At 41.4% G+C, this 25,023-nt stretch overlaps 2 protein-coding genes across 2 annotated transcripts in view; one reads left to right on the forward strand and one right to left on the reverse strand.

The window, feature by feature from the left end:
* The first annotated feature begins 1,263 nt into the window (after window positions 1-1,263).
* On the forward strand, window positions 1,264-9,818 carry LOC306828477 (guanine nucleotide-binding protein subunit alpha-14-like). Its single transcript, XM_079350984.1, has 7 exons — window positions 1,264-1,572; window positions 6,413-6,597; window positions 6,913-7,067; window positions 7,519-7,647; window positions 7,978-8,107; window positions 8,192-8,345; window positions 9,047-9,818. Exons 1-7 carry the CDS (start codon window positions 1,452-1,454, stop codon window positions 9,235-9,237), a joined length of 1,065 nt encoding a protein of 354 aa, XP_079207110.1. The 5' UTR covers window positions 1,264-1,451; the 3' UTR covers window positions 9,238-9,818.
* Window positions 9,819-10,484: 666 nt separating this feature from the next.
* Window positions 10,485-25,023, reverse strand: part of vps13a (vacuolar protein sorting 13 homolog A) — a 34,058-nt gene continuing 19,519 nt past the window's right edge. The window contains exons 43-68 of the mRNA XM_079338294.1: window positions 24,609-24,903; window positions 23,973-24,077; window positions 23,674-23,820; window positions 23,274-23,405; window positions 23,044-23,177; window positions 21,148-21,280; window positions 20,098-20,155; window positions 19,847-20,018; window positions 19,076-19,229; window positions 18,521-18,667; window positions 18,261-18,342; window positions 18,090-18,159; window positions 17,552-17,666; window positions 17,310-17,423; window positions 17,068-17,213; window positions 16,899-16,980; window positions 16,668-16,781; window positions 15,846-15,921; window positions 15,430-15,593; window positions 15,268-15,313; window positions 15,050-15,173; window positions 14,347-14,461; window positions 12,274-12,359; window positions 11,877-12,000; window positions 11,709-11,783; window positions 10,485-11,621 (exon numbers count right to left, since the gene is read on the reverse strand). Coding sequence (XP_079194420.1) covers window positions 11,571-11,621; window positions 11,709-11,783; window positions 11,877-12,000; window positions 12,274-12,359; window positions 14,347-14,461; window positions 15,050-15,173; window positions 15,268-15,313; window positions 15,430-15,593; window positions 15,846-15,921; window positions 16,668-16,781; window positions 16,899-16,980; window positions 17,068-17,213; window positions 17,310-17,423; window positions 17,552-17,666; window positions 18,090-18,159; window positions 18,261-18,342; window positions 18,521-18,667; window positions 19,076-19,229; window positions 19,847-20,018; window positions 20,098-20,155; window positions 21,148-21,280; window positions 23,044-23,177; window positions 23,274-23,405; window positions 23,674-23,820; window positions 23,973-24,077; window positions 24,609-24,903 — 3,061 coding nt within the window. The 3' untranslated portion in view covers window positions 10,485-11,570. The remainder of the gene's footprint in view (window positions 11,622-11,708; window positions 11,784-11,876; window positions 12,001-12,273; window positions 12,360-14,346; window positions 14,462-15,049; window positions 15,174-15,267; window positions 15,314-15,429; window positions 15,594-15,845; window positions 15,922-16,667; window positions 16,782-16,898; window positions 16,981-17,067; window positions 17,214-17,309; window positions 17,424-17,551; window positions 17,667-18,089; window positions 18,160-18,260; window positions 18,343-18,520; window positions 18,668-19,075; window positions 19,230-19,846; window positions 20,019-20,097; window positions 20,156-21,147; window positions 21,281-23,043; window positions 23,178-23,273; window positions 23,406-23,673; window positions 23,821-23,972; window positions 24,078-24,608; window positions 24,904-25,023) is intronic.

A 25,023-nucleotide genomic window follows, 5' to 3' on the forward strand; every position in this document is an offset into this window, starting at 1 on the left:
CCCTTGAGTGGATTGTTTGTGGCCCTTAACTCCAAATCGAAGAATCAGAAGATTTTGGCCCGAGGCCTCATCTTTTTCATGTTAGCGAGGGAGACCTATAAAAGCCTGACTATTCTTTCCAAAAAATTAGAAGACAACAGTTTCCCACTGCAATTAGTTATTGTGTATTTACATTATTTTTTGAAGAGGTCAAAACACAAAAAGTTCCTTCCAATATTTAAAAAAAAAAAAAAAAAAAGACCCTGTGGCCCGTGAGCGATTCTAACGCGACAATTTTGGCCCGCAAGAAAAAAAGTTTGGACTCCACTGATTTAAGTGATTAAAGGCAGGGTTGATAAATTAAAAAAACCTAAAACCCTAAAACTAGCATGATTTTGAAAGTAGCTTTGCTCCATCTGCACACAAGCCCCTCCCCTTCTGCTCTCCGTTAAAAGCCACGCCCCCTCACTTACTCAAAAGCAGACCTCAGCTCATTGTGTCAAAACCACGTGTTCAAATTCAGCAGGAAGTGAACACTGAACTTCATCATAATACATGGATTAACAAAAAAACACCTACAAGTTACAGCCAATGACAAACTCGCAGTATAAAAGCTATGGTCTGTGTCACTCTTGTCCCCTTTCTAAGAGTCCACCTGTCTTATTCATTCAGTTTGATCTCTTTTGAGTTTACAATAAAACAATGAGGCATTGATTCACAAAACTAAAGGTAGCTTCATCAGTCTTTCAGTGTGGAGATGCACAGTCCTGTTTCATTCATTCGCTCACCATATGTTTGCCTTTCCGCCCCCTAGTGGCCGTTGTGAGACATGCGTGTTGGAGGATGCTTCACTTCCTTTTTCCTGATGGAGGATCTTCCGCAGAGGTCCTTTTAACGTTTTAACCACACATTCATAAATGGAGAAACTTGCACACAAAGCCACGCGCCAGAATCAGACGCGCTTTTATTTCTATACCATTCTTTTTCTTAAATCCAACATCTTTTCTCCTCCATACGAGATTATCTCTTTTCATTATGTCTTATGCTGAACCTCCAAGGTGTGTGCTGTGGAAGTCGGCTCCCCTTTTTATCCTCTTCTATTTGCGGCTCGTGCCACGCCCTCCACAGTGCGCAGGATAAAGTTCAACAAGTGTCATCCAGCTCCAGTCCAACCGCAGCAACCTTAACAAAGAGAGACAGAGCCATTAGTCCACGAATTTAAAAAAAGAAAACATCCCTGGACTTTAGCCTTTGGCTCTTTTATCCGCAGAATAATCAAACTACTAAAACAATCCTTTTAATAACTTTTTTTTTGTTTGTTTCTGAAGGAGAAGAAAGCGTCACCTTTAAAGATGCTGTGCGCCTTTTCCGTCTGAACAGTGTAAAGTAAGAAAGAACAGGAGGAGACTTTTTTTTGCTCACAAACTTTTCACGTTAGCGGCAGACATTGGACATTGGAGACAGTTTGCAGGATGGCTGGGTGTTGTGTCTCTGCGGAGGACAAGGAGAACCAGAGGATCAACGAGGAGATCGAGAAGCAGCTGCGCAGGGACAAGAAGGATTCCCGCAGGGAGCTGAAGCTGCTGCTGTTAGGTGAGCATCTTCTGAGCCTGCAGGGAGATCCACTTTATTCTCCAAACACTTTGCTTTGTGACCATCACAGTAGGTGACACTCTCCTCTGGGAGATTTACACACTAGAACTACAGCTTGAATGGGACCAAACATTTGGCGCATTATCCAATCAAATAAGAGATAAGTGAAGTTATTCCACTGCTTCCTGTCCCCACCTGTCCGCGCAGGTAACATGGCAGGTATAGGACAGCACTGTGCAAGCTGTCGACTCAGCTGCTTTTACATGCTTAAAGAAGAGAATGGGTTGAATTGATGTGACTGTGCGTTGTTAATAGCAGCCACAAACAGTGTAAGGAGTTTTCCTATCTAATTGTTTTCTCCATTTCCTTCTCCTCACTCCTCTCCGGATGTGGTGCATCACGCGCTGGCTGTGCCAAAAAGGCTGTTAGCTGTTGTGTGCCATTAAAACTTTCTACAAGGCTCAATTTAGTCTCCCACTGACTCTGAAATATTATAAACAGTGGCAATTTAAAAAAAACAGTTTATGAAATAGATATGTTGACAGTTTTAGATTAAAGGGCTGAAGGGGTTTATTTGTAGTTAAATCCTCTGGATGTGTGTATGCTCCATGATAAGGGGGAAATATGCATGGTGCCTGATGAAGTGGGTATACTTTTTTTAAGGGGCCGGTCCAGCACAGGAAACTTAAACAGGGACTTTTAGAACTACTCTTGCATATTTAATTCACTTAAAATGTGTATTGTTTGTAGCTACATGCTTCTGTTGAGTGGCAGAAAAGACTCCATGATGAGGACTACATAGTTCCTTCATCATCCCAGGGAAAACATATTGTGAATCAGAGGAGATTTAGAAGTGTGTGACTGAACGGTGAGTGGGTGTACCTGCATACATCCTGCACCTCACCGATGTCTGACACTGTTTTAGAGGTGAGAGAAGAAACAGAGAGGAGGGAAAATCAGTGTCAGAAGAGTTGTCCCGCGTCATAGTTAGACAGGTAGATGTTCTTTATAGATTCTAAACACAGCCGAACAAATAATAATAATAAAAAACACATCAGAGATCAAGCCTGGAATAAGTAAAACACTCTGAAATATCATCTGAAACTAAAGTTACTAAAGTAGATGTTTTATGACGACACAATCTCTTTAATGTTTGATCAAAAAGTAACATTTATTTTAAAACGTCTTTTTCATCAGACGTATTCGTAGGAGAGGAACAAACCCGTCTTTGAAAACAAGAAACTAAAAACTAAACTAAATTCTATTCAAATTTAAATTTTAAGTTTAAATGTACTTTATTGGCATGAACAAATTGATGAAATGTTAAGTAACAGGTTGAAGTGTTTGAAGTTGAAGTATTCATTTATTTATTGCGTATTGTTGTACTTTGTGGAGTGTCTTAATTTGTCCTGTGTGTTTTTCATATTTTGGAGAAGCCAAAGACAAATTTCCACCACGGTGGACAATAAAGTCATCTAATCTAAGTGTGAATATGCACGACAGTTATCCTTAAACCTTTTTGAGGATTTGTGGGATTCTGGCTCAATAAAGCCATGAGACTCATTTCTTGTGCTTCTTACCGCTGAATTTAATTTTATACGTCGTCTCTTGCTGTGAGAACATTTGATAGATCCTGAGTAAATGGAAACATGGTGTGGAGCACCCATGACTCTCTCGGTGCTCTGGAAGATACAAATGATTTCCCTGCAGCAGTGTGGGAGCACTTCAGGTACAGTTTCATTGTTCAGGCCTCGGCATGTGGTGTGCTGGGAAGCCATAACTAGCTGCTCAGGGCGCACCTCATGCAAATATCATGCAAATATAGTGTGAGCGGTCGAGGTGCCTCTGCTGGCCTCCTAGAAAGATCTCTCTCTCACAGCACAGTGTCGTGAATTCATTATACATTCACGCTGACTGTTTTTATGCTGCATATTAAATGAACATATCAAGGAGGGGAAAAAAAGTGGTACACATTCACATCCAGCTTCATGTGGTTTCTAATGAAGTGTATTCTTCACTGCTGCCTGATATGAACACACGAGAGCTTTCTGCACATGTAGATTTAAAAAACAGGAACATGCTGACAGAGTCTGACAGGTTTGACAGGTCACCAAGAATGTTGGCTAAACAAATGTGAAAACTCAAAACTCACTATAAAGTGAGACTTTGATTTTAACTTTGCCATTATGAATTTGCAGAACGTTTCATCATGCGGCCATGCTAATATACGGAAGCCCGAAAAGGACATACAGCCATACATTTTATATTACTCCTGTTTTCTGTTTGGTAAAAAGATTCCTAAAATAGTGAGATCTATGTTATGTAATCTTATGAAATCTTATGAAATTCTTCAGGTGATAATGAGCTCATTTAAAAATAAAATGTTTTCTGAAAGAGCTCAAAAAAATTAAATAAATTGAAATATTTTGTGTCCACTTGGGGCTTCCATACTGAGTAATATTTCTATTTAAATGATGGGTAAAGTTTGGTGAGTCTACTTTTTAACAAGTTAGACTTTTTAAAAAGAAAAAAAAAAGTGTTATAATCAGCATCTCAAGCTAACTCAGGACCCCGGGTATCTTACCCCAAAGGGGGGGTTTAATAACCAAAATTTTACAAGCCAATGAACTAGGTTCCCTTTTCTAAATAGCCCTGTAACGAGGTGAAACCAAGCAGCTGATAAAAAAAAACTTTTAAGAACAAGGACATTCACGACAGCTGACAAAGATCACCAGGCCCAAGTTTTAGAAAGAAAAGCACGAACACTTGCACAGCTGTGAGAAAAGCAGAATCACACAAAAGACACAAGGAACACAGAGAACCTCTCACTATCTTTGATGGTGAGAAAATACAGCGCTGCAGCTCAAAGGGAAATTTAAAGTTAACACGCCTGCAGGTCCAAATCAGGGCTAATGACTCACATCTGACCCTGTATTGATGTGACGACCTCCACACACAGAGTGAGTGATTTATTTAACTCTGTTTTCTCTTGATACTTCTCACCTAAGGTTGTTCAGATGGAGCAGCGCTGGTTTTCCTGCGATTAGAAGTTAATTTATCTCCAGAAAACAAAAGAGGTGTCAAGATGTTAAGGAGACGACTGACATGTACTCGTAATAAAAGAGTAAAATAAACTGTATGCGTGTTCCCTCAGGGCTTTCTTTGATATACATCCAGACAGTTTAACGTGTTTAATAATCTGTAATCCTCGACGTCTGTCAGAGCTGTTTAACGTTGATTCAATTACCTGATCAGAGTGTCTCAGCACTCTCTGTAGATTTCATTATGACCGCCACAGTCAGGTCTCCAGAGCATGAGAAGAAGGAAAGAGAACAGAAAATCAAGACACTCACACACACATGTGCGCACACACACACACACACACACACACACACACACACACACACACACACACACACACACACACACACATTCTTTCTCCTCTGTCCAGACTGTACCTAAAAAACATACGAACATTATACATGTATTGTTCTTTTATTTTCCGTCTGTGCCATGTGTAACAAAATGAGAAAAAGTCAAATAGTGTAAAAGTATAAAAAATGCTCAAAAAATTAGGAAAAATTATGAAACTGGAAACTTGGTCTTTGGTCCAGCCATTCCTGGGACATTGGAGGCTTCCCTGATTATAGCTCAGTCTCCTTGACAGACAGACAGATGCAGGAGAGAGAAACTATTGCCGGTTGAAAATCACCCAAACTTGTGCCTGCAGGAAAAGTAAGTTTTGAAGAAGGGAATAATTAGTAAATAAATATCCAATTCTCATTTTTTATTCTCATGTATCATTCTGAATTGTGGCGAAATGTGCGACACGAGACTCGTCCACAGTGATTAAAAAGTGAGGCCTCTCGGCTCGTTTAAGTCCGACTCTCGGCAGACCTTCAGGATCGTGATTTCGAGCTCATCTGAAAGAAACTTGACTTGTAAACAAGCTGCATTCAAATGCAGATGATTTGTCTAAGCCATATTTGCTAAGATGTAAAGATTTAAGTGTTTGTGCTGCCATGCAAAGCAGCCCAGGAAACTAGGAAAGAGCTACAGGCTCCTGCAATGTCTGCTGAGACACACACACACACACACACACACACACACACGCATGCTGAGAGCCCCGACACACAAGCACGCCATCTTTCAATCTTCAGGTCTGTTGACAAGCACAGATTTGTTTAACAAATGATTGGACATCATGTGGTCTGAAGGAGAAAAGCAGGAGCTTGAGCAGTAAGAAGTGAAGAGGTGTGTGTGTGTGTGTGTGTGTGTGTGTGTGTGTGTGTGTGTGTGTGTGTGTGCTGTAAAACTGCCCCCCTTCTCTGGTCAAAAGAAAACAAAAGAGAAGTCAGCACTTCAAAATAGCATGTTTTTGTTTATTATCATTTAATTTATATTAATTATTTTACATATTGCTCATTTAAGATTAACATTTATATACAATGATATTTTAAACAGCACTTTTCATGTTTTTATTTTATTTATTTGTGATGAACTTGGCATTTACTGTTTTTGAAGTGAGATTTAAGCCTTAATCTTACATAAATTACATCAATAATCTAAATATTGGATTGTCCGGGTCTTGTGTACAACACATGCAAATCTTTCAAATCATGGATCTGAAGGTTGTAAAAACACCAGCAGACTTTTTAAATGTTTCCTCTGTCTCGATGCGTTTGATGTCTTGTGTGAGGCACTTTGAATCGCCTTGTTGTGCAAATGTGTGGTATAAATTAACTTCCTGTATCTAAGGACATAAAAATAAAGTGTATTTTGATAAAGCTGTTGGGGAACTGTAACTTTATGTGGTGTACATGTGACTATTTTCCAACAGGGACTGGGGAGAGTGGAAAGAGTACCTTCATCAAACAGATGAGGATCATTCACGGAGGAGGATACACTGATGAGGACAAGAGGAGCTACGCCAAGCTGGTCTTCCAAAACATCTTCACATCCATGCAGACCATGATCCGAGCCATGGAGGCGCTAGATATAGCCTTCTCCGACCCCAACAACCAGGTACACACCGAGGCACACTGGGTCTGATACTTTGGCATTCAGGGGGCATGATTCGATCACCCAACCTGAAAAATAGAAACTCACAGGACACGCCCGAAAAGAGGCGGGGCACGACTGCGGCCGAAACAATGTAAAAAAAAATCAACCAATCGAGAGTTGTTTCACGGATTGTGATTCATACCAAAATAAATCACGGTTTAAATCACATAAGGTTTGAAACATGAACGTTTAAATCCCTCCTCTGGTTCTTCTCATTCATCTGACATTCTGACTCAAAAGAAACTTGTTCTTCGCTCCTCTGTGCTTCACTCACAGAGCCATGCGAGCTCCGTCCTGGAGGTGGAGGTGGATAAGGTGGAGGACATGGATCAGAGCCTGGCAGCAGCAGTGGGGAGTCTGTGGAACGACAAAGGCGTACAGGAGTGCTACGATCGACGCAGAGAGTACCAGCTGTCCGACTCCACCAAATAGTGAGCGTGTCACACAACACTCTGTTATTAAAGTGCAATAAATATGAAACAGGATATCCCCTCCATAAGAGCAGGAGTACCTCCAGAGAGCTGGCCAGGGGTGGCATGGGCCCCCTTCAATCTTAGTGGCCCAAAATCCTTAACTCTGATTAGCCATTTGCAGGAGGTGAAGCTTATGTTGAAATCCTCTTTTCAGGCTGTTTTGCAACAGGCAGCTCAAAGACAAAATTTCTGTCTTGTGCATGCAAAGAAATACACAGAGTGTTTCTACTTTATTCTCAATAACCACAGAAATGAGTTCCTCCGACTGGATCAGCATAAGAAAAGTGTTCTTGTGTGAGGATAGATAGATAGAGTTGTTGTTGCTTCTTTTTTGTGAGCTGTGCTGATAATATCTAATAACATCTACGGTGCAAAAAGACACACCGTCTGTTTTCTGCCCATCCTTCAGCTATCTCAGCGAACTGGATAGAATTGCACAACCCTCTTACATACCTGACCTGCAGGACATCCTCAGAGTCCGAGTGCCGACCACGGGTATCATCGAATACCCGTTTGATATGGAGAACGTCATCTTCAGGTGAGGTGCAACGTGTATCACGTGGACGTCGTCAGTTCCTTTTGAAATGGTCGTAATCCTGTAGAACTTGAGTCCACCGTTGGAATACAGATTCTGATAACCCAACACACAAGATAGGTTCGGTCTGAATGAACCGAGTAATGTGCTACTTTTGTTGCCAAGATGTGTGTGCACATTTTTGATGACGTTGTCAGCTTAGCGTGTTGCCTTTTATTATACATACATTACACAACCTAGTACTGAGTGATTCGCAAAGATGTATGTGTCTGAATTGGCTTTTGACTTTGCATACGTTCACTGATGTTGTGATTGGCTCTCACTGGATGGCAGGATGGTGGATGTGGGGGGTCAGAGGTCAGAGAGGAGGAAGTGGATCCACTGCTTTGAGAACGTCACCTCCATCATCTTCCTGGTGGCGCTCAGCGAGTACGACCAGGTCTTGGCCGAGTGTGACAATGAGGTGAGGATTCAGCTCATCATCACATCGGCCAGGTTAAAAATCCCCTACGAAGTAAAATAATAGATTCCTGCCTTTTATTCATAGAACCGTATGGAGGAAAGCAAAGCCCTGTTCAAAACCATCATAACTTACCCGTGGTTCCAGCGCTCCTCTGTCATCCTTTTCCTCAACAAGACAGACATCCTCAAGGAGAAGATCATGTACTCTCATGTAGCCGACTACTTCCCAGAGTTCACCGGTTAGTATGTTAGTTATTATGGGTCATCAACAGCTGATCATTGTTCTTGCATACGCTGACTAATTATGAGAAATCAGAACTACACATTTTGAAAGCTTTGCATTTTTTCTCTCAATGACGATCACAAAACCACCCGAGCTTTTCTATTAACTCAATTAAATCTGCATTTAAGATTAATAGAAAAAAAAGGTAATACACTTTGTCATTGTCTCTCATTCATACAATCATCACTAGAAGTCTAAGCAGGAGGTAAGATCCAGCATTAACTCCAGTCCAATGCAATTCTAGTAACATGACTGAACTATAGAAACTATAACCTACATTTTGGTGGGATTTACTCCAGGTCTATGGCATTAGTTTTAGGAGGTCAGTTGAACCTAAAAAAATAAAGTAAAGGTAAAAGACCGGGGAGACCCATGTGGGACCCATGCAGAGGCTGTGGTCCTCCCAGCAGGTCGCCCCTGTTTGAATCCGACCTATAGCTCCCTTTCTGTATGTAGTTTGCCACTCTTCCTCTCTCCCTGAATTTTGACTCTATCCACTGTCCTTTCTCTAAATTAAAGGCAAAAAAGCCCAAAATTAAACGTTTCTTTTGTGGGCATTTATTATGAAACACTATAAATAAATAAATTAACATAATTCAAAGTTGTTTTTTTTCCCTGCAAAGACACTGAAAAAAATGATCTTACTCTGAATTGCAGGACCTCAGCAGGATCCCACAGCAGCTCAAGAATTCATCCTGAAAATGTACCAAGAACAAAACCCAGACAAAGACAAGACGATGTACCCTCACTTCACCTGCGCCACGGACACGGAAAACATCCGCTTTGTCTTCGTGGCCGTCAAAGACACCATCCTCAGACACAACCTGAAGGAGTTCAACCTGGTGTAAAGACGTAGCAGGAGGAAAACGGGAACAACAATTTTAGAACAACTAGATTTTGACTCAGTTCCTTCTTGTAAAACAATGATCTTTAGCTCAACGGTTGAACATTTTAATATTCTGTGCTGTAAAAATCTGGGCAGACAAAATGTGCCTGTTGCTAAACTGCAGTCTGTTTGTTATTAGTTTCCATTTCAACCTATAGGCTATAGAGATATTCTGTAAGAAGAGCCAGCTTTGAATTACACTGGAGTATGAAACGTTTTATTTGCTACTTAGTGGTAGCATATACTCATTACATTTCTTTTTAGAAACAGCTATCAGAATTAAAATGCTTTAACCCTCTCAAAACACATTTTCGCACTTTACACGGCTAATTACTTGGGATATCAAACATTTAAAAACAAATTCTTTCTCCTGTTTCCGTATGGATGCTGTGTCCATAGCAACGGTTGCCAGGCCGAGTCTGTAGCCTTCATTTAAATGAGCTCGAGGAGCTTTCGGTACTTCCATTAAACAGAACATTTCCACTCATGTTGAAGAGAGACGAGGTGAACAGGTCCGCTTGAATCAGCTCAGCAGTTCTCGGACTTTTTCTGTATTTTTCTTTCCCATTCACCAGACGTTAAACATCGCAAGTTCGATAACGCGTTTATTTCATGAGCTGCCTTTCGTAGAGTTCTCTGTCGTGGCTCAAGATTTGCATCGTTTAAAGCCCTTCCCTCTGTTATTATCCTGTCCTTTCTCCCACAGTAAAGACAGCAATGTCAAATCAACCGGACTTTCCGCGTATTGATACGAGTCGGAGTCGCACAGGAGCTTCCATAGCAACAGCGTACTTTGCCTAGCAACAGTTTGTTTTTCTTATTCAAGGTAATATCGAGGGAGGGCAGACTGGTGCTTCACATTCAGAATCAAATAGCCAACACAGCCATGTAATAAACTTGTATAAAATTCAGGGAAAATTTTGTCCTAAATTTTGTTATTTAATATTTTGAAGAAAATTCTTTGTTTTCCTTTTATACGGCTCCACTTTGTGCCTTATTTACTCTGGAACACTGAGTGGTGAAATTGTTTTGGATGTAAATATTACAACTTGTGTGTTAAGAAAGCTGACTTCACTGTTTCTCTGGAGTAAATTATATTTATTGACATTTTCAAATGGACATGTATAATAAAAAAAAATATAAAACAGAGTGTTTTGGTTGTGTGATAGGGACTTTTAGTTGTTTTGCGAAATAAAGAGAGCGCGCTGAAACTTGAAACACACATTTTATTAAATCTTTTTTGGAAACATCAGCAGAAAAACACGAAGCCACTAAAAAGCATAAATGACAAACAGAAACATTCGGTCGAGTTAAGCTGAGTAGCACCCGAAAACCAAAGCAAATGTAAATCCATTCCCACATCGTAAACAGCAGCTGACCATTATTAGGATTTGTCTCTTTTTAAATATACTCTCTCTGCATAATTCACCTATATATTTGGCATTGCATATGTGTGGTATAAAAACAAAATTCACAACATTACAACCTGAAATGCTTCAATACAGGCCATTGTGCAAGGTTAGATATATACAGATAGAATACTTTATTAGATCAATATACAGCAGACTGATACTCAGTACAGTATAAAAATAGCATGCGTCTCTAAATCACACACTGGAGAGTCGTCATTTTTGCAGAACTGTATAAAACAAAGAGCATATAGAGTAAGAAAGTAAAAGAAAGCGGACACAGTAGTTTAAATTACATGTGTTATAAAGCCTGACTCACATATTAAATAAGTTTCCCTTTTACATAATCCAGTCAAATTTACAACAGTGTTAGTTATGGTACAATGATTACGCTTGATTTGGCCTCAGTGTTGTCAGTGATGCTTCGACATCGTGCGTTCTTACATGTGTGTGTATGGCAAACAGAACTATGGCAGTATGAAGGCAAACTGAGATAACTCTGCTCGTGAAGTGATGAGGCGTGTTTGAAACAGAAGCTTCAGTGCCAGTTTCAATAACATCCATCTTTAAAAAGCACTGATCCAACATGATGGAGAGCACACTCGGTGAACACAGTGTGATCTGAGCTCCTGTGTTACATGAACGCAAGTCACCAGCTGACCATTTACAGCACTTTTTGTCGTTGTTGTTGTTGTTGTTAGCATGCACACATACACACTACTCACTCAGTTTATTTACCTCCGTCACACACCAACAGTCCACATACAGGTGTGTTGTGTGTTTCAAGGTAAACGACAGTAGCATGCAGTTTACAACAAAGGCACTGGCTCACACACAGGTGTTGTGTCTGCGTGTGTCTTTTCCGTTTCTAACTCGTATAGGTTGCTCAGTACTTCGGTAAGCTCTCTCTTGCGTCTTCCAGTTTGGTAAGAACCCACTGAAAGTAAATAAGAAAGCAAAGCTGGTTATGAGTCACACAACGTTCATAATTAGGAGCAATCTTGAGAGTCAAAACAATTCTTACCTTGGCAATCTCAGGAGTTTTGAAATTTATGATCTTTCCAAATTCCTTGGCATGGAAGACTGATTTCACTCTCTCCTGTAAAACACAAGAGGAGACTTTCAGAACACAGCAACGCTTACAAAAAAAACACAGATCTTCACATTTGGGATTTCATTTTGAGGCGTAAACCTTGGCTTCGATACGTAGCCGACGACTCTCCACGATCATCGGCTCCTTGGTGAACTCTTCAAACAGATACTGCCATTCACAGGTCAGTTGACCAAACGTGCCTTTAGTCACGAAAAATATTCCCCTGGAAAAGAGAAAAAAAGGCATAAACATCTGATTAAAAAAAATGCAGTTTCTCAAGTTTGCTGCTGGCTCCAAAAATCCAAGACTGTATAAAACATGGACGCAGTTTCAGTGTTGTCGTCCGTTGGTTTCTGAGAAGTTTTGAAGCCAAATGATGGCAAAACAGCTAATTTAGTATATACAGTATATAAACTAAAGCCAGCTAACATGTTCTGTGATGCAATCATCTGAAATACTTACGAGAAGACAAAATAAATCTTGAATAAGGCCTCACCTTTTTGTGATCATGAGGAAGTCCGAATCGTTGACTTTGGCGTGAGCGAAGTATCTGTACTTGGCAAAACGTCCATTCTCAATTTTCTGAAGAAAGAGACGAAAAAAGTTAAAGAAATATCAAAACTTACAAACACCTGAGTGTCTAAATAAAAACCCAACATGAACTGCAGGATGTGTCTTTCCTTAATGATCAATGAACACGTTTGTATCAATAGTAAACGATGAATGAAGATGATTAATGGTGCTCTGTGAACAACACTGAATCTTAACTGATGAAACATGAAAACGTGGCGGGTGAAGAGGAAAGAAAGGATGAAACAAAGGCCGTGATGGGTAAAGCTTTTATTGAAGTAAGGGCAGTGTTTGACAGAATGGGAAAAGAAAGACAAAATGAAGATGATGCCCGGGGGAGGAAATAATGACATGACAAAGGAGTAATGGGTGGAAAGAGGAAAATAAATAAACAATAAAATAAATTAAAATCATGAACAACAAAAAAAACCCAACATGAATGCACATTTCTGAAACTCCTCTAGTTGGATTCTTTAAATCTTTTAAATCAGAGTTGAATCTAAGTGTTGGACAGCAGGCAGAAACACAGACTAGCTTAAAGACAAAGCACCAAAGCTACTCTACATCCGTCAACTTCTCAGTCTAAAAGCTTCACTCCTCATCGACCTCATCCTGTGAGCCAGATCTACGCCACTCACTGTACGCCTCGCTCCTCTGTGGACATGAAAAAGAATCAAAGTCAGTGTCATTCCCATCTTATCCGACTGAACGTCTTTCTTCCTCAAGTCACCACAAACCTTTCAAATCTCTAACGACACCGATACGCGGCGCGAGGACTTTCAGGTTGAACAAAAAGAACTACACACAATAAAGCTGCACTGGAAGTAAGCTAACAGGGCAAAACGTACAACAAGCATCTACCAGGATGTGTATCTACATTATATCTTGTCATTGGTCCTAATTATTATCTAATAAGTCAACGAACTGACCAACAATTTAACTGCCACATCTACCTACAGTGTAAGTCTGAAGCTTGGGCTACAGAGGGGTGACAGATTAAAGCAAAACTCTGAATGTAGTAAAGGGGAGAAAAAGTCAGTTCCATGTAGTGATGGGGGTTCAAGTGATCCGACTTGTTTGCAGGTAGAGGAGTCAACAGGAGAGATCAGCTCTGTGTGTGTGCATGTCTCACTGTGTGTGTGTGTGTGTGTGTGTGTGTGTGTGTGTGTGGAGCTCTCATGCTTCAGCTACACTGTAACGCAATGTGATTACACAGGAATCAATATGAATGTCTTCAGACGGGATAACAGTGGAGGTTTGATTCAGGACTGTCGTGTATGTTTACAACACATCCAAAAGGTGAAAGAAGCGACTTCTTGCAGACTTTTTTTTTTGGGGTGTTGGCAGGAAAGAGTTCAGATAATGTCATAAGCTGCTTTCAGGAGTGCAGTGCATGTGTGGAAAAAGGCTCATGACACTTTAATTTGTCACCTTTCTGTGAACTCTAGGGGAAAGTGCAGCTCTGACCTGTGACTCGTAAGTACAAACTTCCACCCAATCCATCAAGCTCGAGCGCTGAAGTAATGTCAGCAGAAAAAAAAAGGGACCCACAGATTAAACTCGATGCTTCAATAAAAGGAAAACTGAAACATCCAAAGACCAGTGGAAACCCATGACACAATGTGCACAGAAACAGCCTTTCCTATGCATAAAAAAACAAACAGTCAGATTAAGCTAATGACTTAATATGCCAAGAATCTGATCTGTGGTGGATCTGAAACAGGACAGACCACTGCGTTCGTGATGGTCAGTCAAAGTGATAAACTGATGAAAGTAAAGGGGAATGAAGGGAAGATGGATTCAAAATGATTGGCTGTATACATGTGTCTGTTTACACAGAAAAATACAACTGCACAGACAAACCTTGGCAAAATATGCATCATTCATAAATCTCTTTCAATCATAGAAATGATTCATTTCAGTTAAATTCAGGATGTTCATCAGCGGGTTTTTTTCTGACTATGAAGAGCACATTCATGTAAAGGTCTCTCTTTCCTACCTGGAGCATCTGGCTGCCGAGTCCCTCCCTCTCCTTATATGGGCGTATGACACCGTCCTCGTGGATGAAGCGAGGAGGGCGAAGAGATTCAACGTCTTGTGAAGTCTCTGCCGCCCTACGAATAACATGAACAACATATTTCAAGACTCGGGACAAGGACGCACAAGTTCTTTCATTTCTGTTACAGACAGACAGAGAGCAGAGGAGAGGGACCGCGACGCCGCCTGGGTGCTGCGTTTTCTAATAATCCAGACTCACAGACTGTTGACAGAGAGTTTCAAACCACGGCTCAATAAGTGACGCCCCATGAAATGTCAGAAATAGCAAGAAAATCATCAAACGGGGCAAACAAGGGCATCAGCAGGCATCATCATCTGCTTCTTCTGGATTATCAGCGGTTATCAAGAAGAAACATCTTGTTTTAGGGTCTTTACATTATTAGATCTGATTCATTACAGTTAACAGGATGTCAAATGTTGCTGTGGGTTAAATGAGTATTTTAGTGTGGATATTAAAAACAAGAACATGACATTGGATGCCCAGGTGTTGTTGTTGTTGTTGTTGCATTAAAACAGGTACAGTATGGGTGCCGTTTGAGTTTTACTTTCATCTAATCCAGTCTTTGAGTTTGCCTTTCAGATGCACACGCTATCTTAAACTGTGTTACACCCACTGGGAGACACACAATCAGATATGAACGTACCTCTTGATCCCTTGGAAAGTACTGCTGGCCATGTCAATTATGCCTCCCGTCGGTCTGGCGACTGCACCGACCAATCCTTTCCCAAAACCTTTAAAAAATCCAGCTGCACCCTCCTTCTGGGCTCCTGCCAAATTACACATCATCAAAAATCGGTTGTATTACATAGCATCATATCTCCGTCATATAACCACATCCAATGAGGTTACAAATCAACAAACCTTTTATTGGTTTGGTGACAATCCCTGTTATCCCGCTGACAAATCCCTGAAAGCAAAGAACATTTCCAAACATTTGCTCATATAGACGATTCGTTTTTTTAGGCTTTTATCACACGACTCAATCTTCCATCTTGAGATGTAGCAAAACGTTTGGGTACATACAGACACTAATCCTTTCCCTCCCCTGGTCAGCCCCTCTCTCAGGCCGCTGGGTTGTTTGTTCATCTCCTCTCGTCTCTTCTGCTGGTATTCTTCGTCCATCGTTATGGCAGCAACACCCTTTGCCATGGCACCTGTGATCCTGGAGGCTGCGCCTGCTATACCACCTGCAAGGCACACGTGACAGCGTACAGTCACAGTACTGATTTTATGGTTCTCCATACAATATGGCAAGGCAAAAGGAAAGTTGATTTCGATAAGACTTTCTTCCCTAAGTGGAGAAAGTTGTGTGGAATCGCAATCTTATAAATAGTATCTCAGAACAATTTTAAGTGAAGCAGTGGTCCGCGATAAATAAAAGAATTTATAAATAATAAAATAATTTCACAGGTTTATTTTTCGTACGAGCTGGTACTCACCTACAGCTCCTCCCACCAGAGCCTTCACTCCCAGAGCCATTCCCTCAACAAACTCCTCAGGCCCCTGGATGGCTCCCTGGAAACCCCCAAGACACCCGTTAAACAAGAAGAGGACACAAAGTCTGGACTGCTCATCTGGACTTCACACCGCTGATGATCATCTCTAAAGTCCTTCATGATATTTAAAGGTCACATATTCTCCTTCTCTTCAACCAGTTTAAATCAGTCTCAGAGCTCTCTAAAATGTGTGTAAAGTGTCTTGCTGTAAATCCACTCTGATCCTGTATTTGATCATGTCTATAAAGCCCTCTATTTCAGAACAGCTCAGAACAGGCTGTTTCTGTGTCTGTAGCTTTAAATATGTAAATGAGCTGTGTTTGACCACGCCCCCTCTCTGGAAGGGGACGTGTCGCTTTCTCGCCCCATGTCCTATTGTTTACGGTGAGAAGGCAGACTCAGAGGGCAGAACAAACACCTAGCTGTGGGAGTGTCACACACTTCGGGGAGGGGATACTGCCCTTTGTGATGTCATGAAGGGAAAATCTCTAACTGGCCTGTTTGAGCAAACATTTTCTGAGAAGTGGAGCAAGGAGAAGATGGAGAGGATGGACTTTTCTTAGAAAACTGACCAGAGACACATATTAGAGGAACGTGGTGGTTTTGCATCATGTGTGACATTTAAAATCACATGAAAGACAAGCTCACATTTAAAATGAAACACTATGACATGACGGAAATAGAATTTCAAAAAAATCAAACATACTGTATGTGTCATTCAGAGTACACTTATGCCCTAATCCTTCCCGTGTATAACAATCCTACCTGATACGGCTCATAGAAAAAGGCTTCCACTCCTTCTGAGAGCCCTCTGATCAGTCCAAAAGGGTTTCCAAGAACGTCCAGGCCCAGAACCAACACATACATCTGTTTAATAGCCTGAAAAAAAGATGACGAGCAGAAAATTGTGAGATGACTTGCAGTCTTCTTTCTGCTTCTTTCTCATACTTAAATACCAAGGCTGTGCATGTGTGTGTGTGAGTGACAGTCTGTTACCTGCTTGGAGTAATGCCGGATAACCTCCCACTGTAGCTGCTGGGTTGTACAAAACTGGAAGGTCAGCTCAAAGAAGGCCAGCCTGAAATACACAGCAGAATAATATAAGTGCTGCAGCGTTTGGGATACAGTGCGTGGTGTCTATTTGAAGATGTGCATGCATGCTTACTTGAAGACAACGTCCTGCACATCGGTGAGTGTGGCGCCGATGCTCTTCAGCAGCAGGTTGAGCGACTGGACAGGGATGAGCTCTTTGTCTCTCTTCTCCTTATTGCCGTCTTCTCCTCCAGAACTCAGAGAGAAACTCAGGTGCAGCTGCACACAAGCATCAAAACAAAATGACTTGATCATGACTTCATGATAGTATCATCACCTACAATACGTACAGTGCATCCTGCACAGTGTACTGACCTTGATGGGTGAAATGTGGAAGTACTCATAGAGGCTGATTGGAGAGTTGTCTGCAGCAGAGACATGGTTCAGTTCTGTTCTGATGTACTCTATGTCCTTCTCAAACAGTTCCACCTGCAGGATAAAACACAAAAACATGCACACAGGGATAGAAACGAACAAGGTTAAAGGTGCATCTCATGGCTCTTCAAGTCATTAAGCATTAGATCGATGTGTGACAGGGTTTAACTGTGGAGTCCGACCTCCTGCTCTGAGCTGGTGGTGCTAGCATCCTCCGCTGTGAACAGATCCAGGATGGCATACAGGAAGCCGAGATCCAGCTTCAGATCCATCTCCTGAATCAAAACCTTGAAGTACCTGAGGAAGAAGACGAATGCAAAGCTAAATTGTCGACGCACAAATTTGTATAAATACGATCACAAATTATGAATATGATACGATTTGCAATGGCAGTCCCAGAGTTAGTCTACAAATATCATACCTTTGTGACTTGGGAAACTGGACGAGCCATTTCCACAATATTTTTTAAAATTAAATTAACTAAATAGATACATGTTCAAGGTGCAGATTAATTGATCATGTAATTGGAATAGATCAAAAATTAAAAAAAATGTAGGAAACTGATTATTATTAGATCTACATTGTTACTTGCGCCTGCTAAAATAAGAACCAATCTATTTAGAGAAAGTGAACAGAGCAGAAAAACTCTTCAGGACAAACAGAGACACTGGAGGACACTCAGAGAAGGGAAGCACAATGATGACATGGATGAAGGATTACTTGATGCGTGAGATGTCAGAGTGCCCGGCTGTCCTCGTTACGATGCTGATATCTGTTAGAGGTTTGGGCTCTGAAACACAAATACACATGAAATCCAATTACAGACTGAAACCCAGCCTGCTAACAGTACATTATAAACAACATCGCTGTGTAAAAGCTGGACTAGCAGACCTGAGTCCATGGTGATGGATTTTGGCAGTTTTACAGGGTAGAACACGTAGGGGAATATCGCTCCTGGCAGCTGATTCTGGATCTGTAGGAGGAAAGGACGTTTACTTCAGAGCCAAGTGAAGAGATAAAAAAACACAGACATCAAGAAACTAATTCAGAGCAAAGCATGTTGGACGACCTTTAGTGGAAAACCCTGAAAAATATATTGGATCTTGGAGGAAGTGATGATTCATTTCTGCATCTGAAGGACTGATTCTGACCTGAATGCGGTGGATCTGTACTCGGTAGGCGCTCTGTCGAGGTGACACGCTGTACTCCACTTTCACTCCAGGCAAGAAGTGCCTCCTGAGAGGAGCCTCACACGGCTCCAACATCCGCATGTCCACGCCGTTTGGAGTGAAAATCACCTGGAGCACCAAAACAAACAGCACAAAATTAAAATACATTCATTCTTCAATAAATTCATTATTATTATTTATTATCCTTTATTATTTAGAGACAGCACAGTGGAAAGGGTGCGAGATTAGGGAATGAAGCCCGACCCGAGTCACCAACCAGGAGGAACACAGGCAAGCTCCAACCACCAGGTCCCCCCTCTTAAATTAATCAACCTTTTTAAATCAGCGTTTCTTTTAAACAAGGGTTTAATAAGACTTAGCTCGTCCAGTGTTAGCACAAATAATCGGACAAAGAAACCAACATGGGGCATGTATTATAGACTTGTCAGGGCAGTACAAGCAAAGTAAACTAAGACCTATATTAACTTAAGTAAATGATTAAAACAGATTAAATAAACAAACGTTCAAGGCAATAACCTGGAAGCTGTTTTCCAGTAACACAGTGGCGTTGTCCACGGGTCCAGAGTCCATGTACTCCTTAAACTTGTTCTCCAGCAGCTCGGCTTCTTTCGTGCTCAGAGTCTTCCAGCGATTCTTCTTCTTAGGCTTCAACTCCCAAACAACATCGGAGCTGAGACGACGAAAGACAATCAGAAATACTTTATTCATCTTAATTAATTCATTTTATTAATATTTTATTAATCCCCAGGGGGAAAGTCAGTCATATACTTATCGATATATGAATTAAATAAAGAATGTAAATCGGGTATAAAAGCAAAAAGGACAAGAAATAGTTTCAAGAGCACATGATGGTAAGAAATTCATTCTGAACTGGACAAAAGCACTAAAAGGAGGTAAAGACAACAAGCCGAGTATTCAAATCTGTTTGTGATTCTTGACCGGCTCAGTGTTCGAATAATGCACCGTTTGAGTAAAATCATGAATAATGGAGGAGTTGTCAGTGTGAAATAATCCAGAGTCAGACCGAGTGTCTGACACTCAGAGGTTTGATGAGCACAGGCACAGGAATGACCTCCTGAGGTGCACAGCGGGAGGATCAGTCGTGCACTGAATGTGAGCAGCATGTCGCGGACGTGGATGTAAGATGACACTGAGTCCAGCTCCACCCTGATAACGTCTCAGTTTGTCGTGTTTAAAATAATGACACTGGATATTTCTGCAGAAGCAACCAAGACGTGATAACCTCCCTGCATTCTTACACACTCCGTACACACTGACATGATGTACCTTGTGATGCCGATAAAGGAGACCTCCTGACTGGTGCTGTTGTTGATCAGAGAGACGCTGACGTTCTTGAGCGACAAGATGATTTCCTGTTCAGCCAGCTGCGCCTTCTCGCTCTCACAGAGCAGCTTGTAGATGCGCTGATCCTCGGTGAACAGCACGACACGCTGCAGACCTTTGGAGCACAACACACTGATTTAACCCTTTCCTTTTCATGCATTCAGAATGTTATTACACGCTCTAATGTGTCTTACCTTCATAGAAGGAGATCAAGAACAGTTTCCCCTCTGCGTTCATGTCCTGAAGAGTGTCCTAAAGGGGCAGAAAACAAACAATATGTGTGGTGTGTTTACCGACATGTAAAGACTATTCTGATGACTTACAAAGATGCAAGAAAATTAAAGCACCAGACAAAACTCCACTCTGTTTGGTTTTCATTCAGATTCAGGATTTTTATCTTTTTAAAGGGTCATCAGCTCAGTGTTTCAGTCTCTTTAAGGTGTGATTACTAAATTACTGAAGCAGAATTATTCCTGCTGTCTTCTTAAAAGGCCGACGAGGAGAAACATCACTTCAGACGAAGTGAAAAGTTAAGATGTCCCTTTAAAAGGTTTTTATGAACCGCTTATGAATGAATGCTTTATTTATTTATTTTTATTTAACCTTTACTCAAGCGGGTTGGTCCCATTGAGATTAAGAACCTGTTTTTTTTAAGGGAGACCTGACCAAGACGGGATGAAGCAAAAAAAAAAAAAAAACACAAAGAGGCAGACAAATACACAAAGGGACACAAGGAACACTTTAAAAAAACATTTTATATTCTAATGGGACCATCTATGAGTCAAATCTGGGAATCAGTATTGAGAATCATCAACATTGGCATTCTGTAGACTTTGCTTCCAGGTCTTTCATTTTAGATTTAAAAACATTCAAGGACACCAGCTCCTTTCGTTTGAAGTTATTCTGCAGCAGATTCCAGGCTGAGGGTGCAGATAACCCAAAAGCACAATTTCTGTTGGAGCGTTTGGATCAGAGAGAGTAAGAAGGTCGGCTAAGAATACTGTCCAGTACTTCTCTGCATGATATGAACATATAGACAGTGAGGATGCTGACGCCTTCACGAGCTGCCTGAGTAGAAACACTGACTTTTCCTCTACGGTTGTGCTTCATGCCTTACACTGACACTCAGGGGATTCTCAGCTCGCTGCCTTTAATTGAAGATTTTCTGCAGCAAACATTCTCAGACTTAAATGTGATAAATGGATAAACAGTGTAAAAGCTTCTCCACCACTCAGTTCCAGTACCTCTTCACTCTTCAGCTTCCCGCTGTAAGGACCGCACCTCCAGCACAGCTCTCGGGACCCCGTGGGTTCAGTCCAGGTGTAGTGCACAGCTTTCCCCGCCTCCAGCTCCTCCTGCTCCGCCTCCTTCTGAGAGCTGCACACGGGAAACACACGAGGGCACACACACACACAGACGCTACACATCAGCGACAGGTCTTCAATCTTTTTCCGCTGATTTAAGACGGCAAATAATGACAGACGGCGGTACAAAGTAAACGACATAAAACAGAGAAACCATCGAGCAGCAGGAGTCTACTGCCACGACAACCATCCAATCCAAAGTCCCCTCACTGACAGAAAACAGACGATTCCCGTCAACAGCCAGAAACATGACAGCAAACGACAGTAAGGCGGCCAAACACTGAAGAGTCCCCGATACGTCTCGAGGTTTAAATACGCACAGACTCTGAGAAGAAGATGAAATAAGCCACGATGAAAATAAGAGTACACCAGACAACACAAGAGAGCTACGGAAAGAAGCAGGAGGTGAGATTCCTCGGGGCAGAATCCCATCCGGTCAGAACTACTTTATCTACGAGTGAAGACGCTTGAGAGGAGCTGAAAGGAACATGACAAGAGATGAGAGTGTGGGTTTAGATGTGTAACCTGCTCCTTTAACTCAACCCTCAGATAATCAGGAGAAGAAGAGGCACGTGGGTCCCTTATGAATACATGACTAAGGACCGACAGGTGCGGATAAAGACACATTTGTTTCCTGATAAGGACCGTGCAGAACGTGTTTCTTCTTCTTCTCGTTGTTGTTCAGGGTGAGGAGCAGATTACACAGGCAAACCATCGTCAGAGCTGAAGCTGCCCCTTTGCTTTTTATATTTACCTGAACTCTTCACGTGAACGTCACTCTGCACTCAGGTGTGCTGTCACCGTAAACTGAGAAATGACCCTTTAAATGTTACATCCCTTCACATTAACATGCTGCATCATTATGGAACAAACAGCATGATGCAGCGTGTTCAGATTCCCTTTTAATGATTGCTCTCATCCTCCCGTCCGGTTCTTAACATTCAGCCTTTTCCTGAGTTCAGAGTGTGTCACGAGAGTTTGTCCCCCCCCACCTCGTATTTTTCTACCTTTCCTCCTCCCCCGAGAAGGAGAGGTCGAGCAGCGAGTCAGGCACCCACGTGGAATCTGTCGGAGCACTGCGTGACCCATGACACAAAAATATAAACGGCTATGAGCAAAACACAACAATCCCTGTTATTTAAGAACTGATTAAGGAGGCTGCAACACAAAAAAAAGATGATCACATATTTCATTCAACACACGTGCAAAATAGCTATCAATCAAATATAGATCGGAAAGTATTGCATGAATCAGTTTTATTTTGCTGATAAGAATTCAACCTGCAGATTTCAGAGTAAATTATCTGAAACATGATTCTGCACTTTTGGCTCTGCAAGAAGGAAGCACATGTTAAGACAATACTTGCTCCAAATTTACATCTCTGCAAAAAGTGGAGTATGTTCTTTTCACAGTAATATAAAAGACTTTTTTTTTATAACTTCACTCTGTTATTTTTATTGTAAATGAGTAAAAAAATACATCTTACTTGAAGAGAACGTATGTGATATTTATTTCATTAATTTCATTCCCTTGTTTACTTTTATAAAAAAAAAAACGTTTGCGTGATTGCTGTTCGCCGCGTCTGTTCTTAGAAGGCGTGTTTTGCGGATTTAGCTTCATTTCCTGCAGAATGTTCGTTTGAGTCTTCAGTTTAGCTTCGCCACAAAAACACATCCTCAACATGTATGCTAGCTAATTTTATCCAGTTTAAAAATCACATGATCTCTGTCCCTTTTTAACATCTAACGCCTGCTTGTGAAATGAAGAAGCTCTCACCTCTGCTGGAAGAGCAGAGTCTGGTCTTTCGTGTGGTTGATGATGAGGAAAGGCGCTGCACCGTCGTGGTACTCGGAGAATCGGATGGTGGCCGAGTGCTCTGATAGGTTCACGTCGACAATGATCCCGCCCACCTGCCGAAAAAGAAACAAGTAGCAGTGAGGGTGTCTGTGCTCTGTATGCTGCTTCGATAAAAGATGGCAAAACTCCGAGTGTACGCGTCGACTCACAGATTTGTCCAGGTGCAGCAGGAGGCAGTTTTCTGGTCGTGTGAAATCAATCGTTCGAGGAGGCAATAAACAACCATCCACTTTGATCTTCAGCCGCTTGGTGTCATTCTCAGGCCAGAAGGGAATAGCTGACTAAATATAGGATAAAGCAAAACGTTCAAAAACACTGACCAGTAAGGGTATCAACTGAAAATCATTTACAGTTTTTAAAAAAAAACTTAATCCTGCACGTTTTGTTTTTCAGAGTTGTGGGAGCATTGATCGTAAATATTTGAATGAAATGGAGCAAAAAAAAAGGTAGCATTTCATCTATTAAGATGTTGATTTGTTGTTGCCATGGAAATAAAATGCATCTGCCGAACACTAAAATGAACACTGTTATTATTGGTCGGTCTCTGACCTGCTCGGGCTCAGCCTCGGTCCAGTTTTCCTGTCCTTCTTCACAGATGAACACGCTGTGCTTCGTTCTGTTGACCAGCATGTAAAACGGCACGAAGCTCACGATACGAGTCAAACTGAAGCTGCTCGCATCGATCTTCACACCCACCTGAGGTCACACAGAGGTCACAGAAACACACAGATTAATCTCATGTGCTTACACACCAACAATTGTGGCTTTATTGTCGAAAAAATATTTAAATGAAGCTCCTGAAAAAAAAAAAAAAAAAAAAAGAATGAGTCCGGATGTTTTAATCTTACCAGGTAATCTTTGTAGCGGCCTTTACATTTGACGTCTCCATGGCTGCCCACAGTGTCCAGAGAGAACTCATCTGAGAGCTCGCTGTCTGAGATCATGAGACGCACCTGAGGGATGAAACAAACATTAACTACATTAAATAGACAGAAAACCTTCGTCATTTTTAGATTGTTGTACTTGGAATATCTCATTTTTATTTGGTTATTAATTTAAAAAGGTGTCAGGATGCCAGTTTTTGTCAGTTAAAATCAAGTACTATTGATACCTTTCTTGTTACCATGGTAACAAATATGAAATCCAATGCACCCATTATCAGGCCATTTCATGTTTTTGTTTTTTTTCTCCTGCCACTACTCTAGCTTCAGGACTCAGCGCTCTGAATGTGTAGTCATTTTCAACCAATCAGAAACATTTACTGAAAACCCTCAGACGACAAAACAAATCATGCAGCAGAACGAAGTAACCGAACATAGGAAACATGTTTGAAAAGCAGCTCACAGACCGCCTGTTACACTGCTCTCTCTCACAGCAGTTTTTAGTAAATAAAACGACTGACACCTCGATTCTTCTTTAAAGCTTTGATTCTTCTGATTCAACGGATCATCCAAGGAAGAGAAATAGTGCAGTTTCACATTGACCTTATTATTTTTCAGGAAGTATCGGGGCTTGAAGGAGAAGAGCAGAGGCATGTCGTAGTCCAGCGGGTGTTTCCGGTGGATATCGTCCGCCTTGTACTGCAGCAGCCTGCTCGTCTTGTTCACCATCCAGTACGGTGAGTGGATAGCGATCTCGGTTTGTCCCTGGTCATACTTAACATGCACCGCTATATCCAACTCGGCCCTCTTCCTCTCCTCCCCTTCACCGTCGTCTTCGTCGCTCTCTCTCTGAGACTGAAACACGATGAAGGTGATCTCATCCTGGTCACTGTGGAGACTGTACCACAGGAGGAAGACTTTGTTATGATGAGAAATGAGACTGAGGAAGGATCCCTTTCATCGTACACCTGTCACCTCACAAACCGTTATTCATCACCAATATATTTACACTATCGCC

This window comes from Symphodus melops (genome assembly GCF_947650265.1).
Source record: "Symphodus melops genome assembly, chromosome: 1".
Lineage (NCBI taxonomy): Eukaryota > Metazoa > Chordata > Actinopteri > Labriformes > Labridae > Symphodus > Symphodus melops.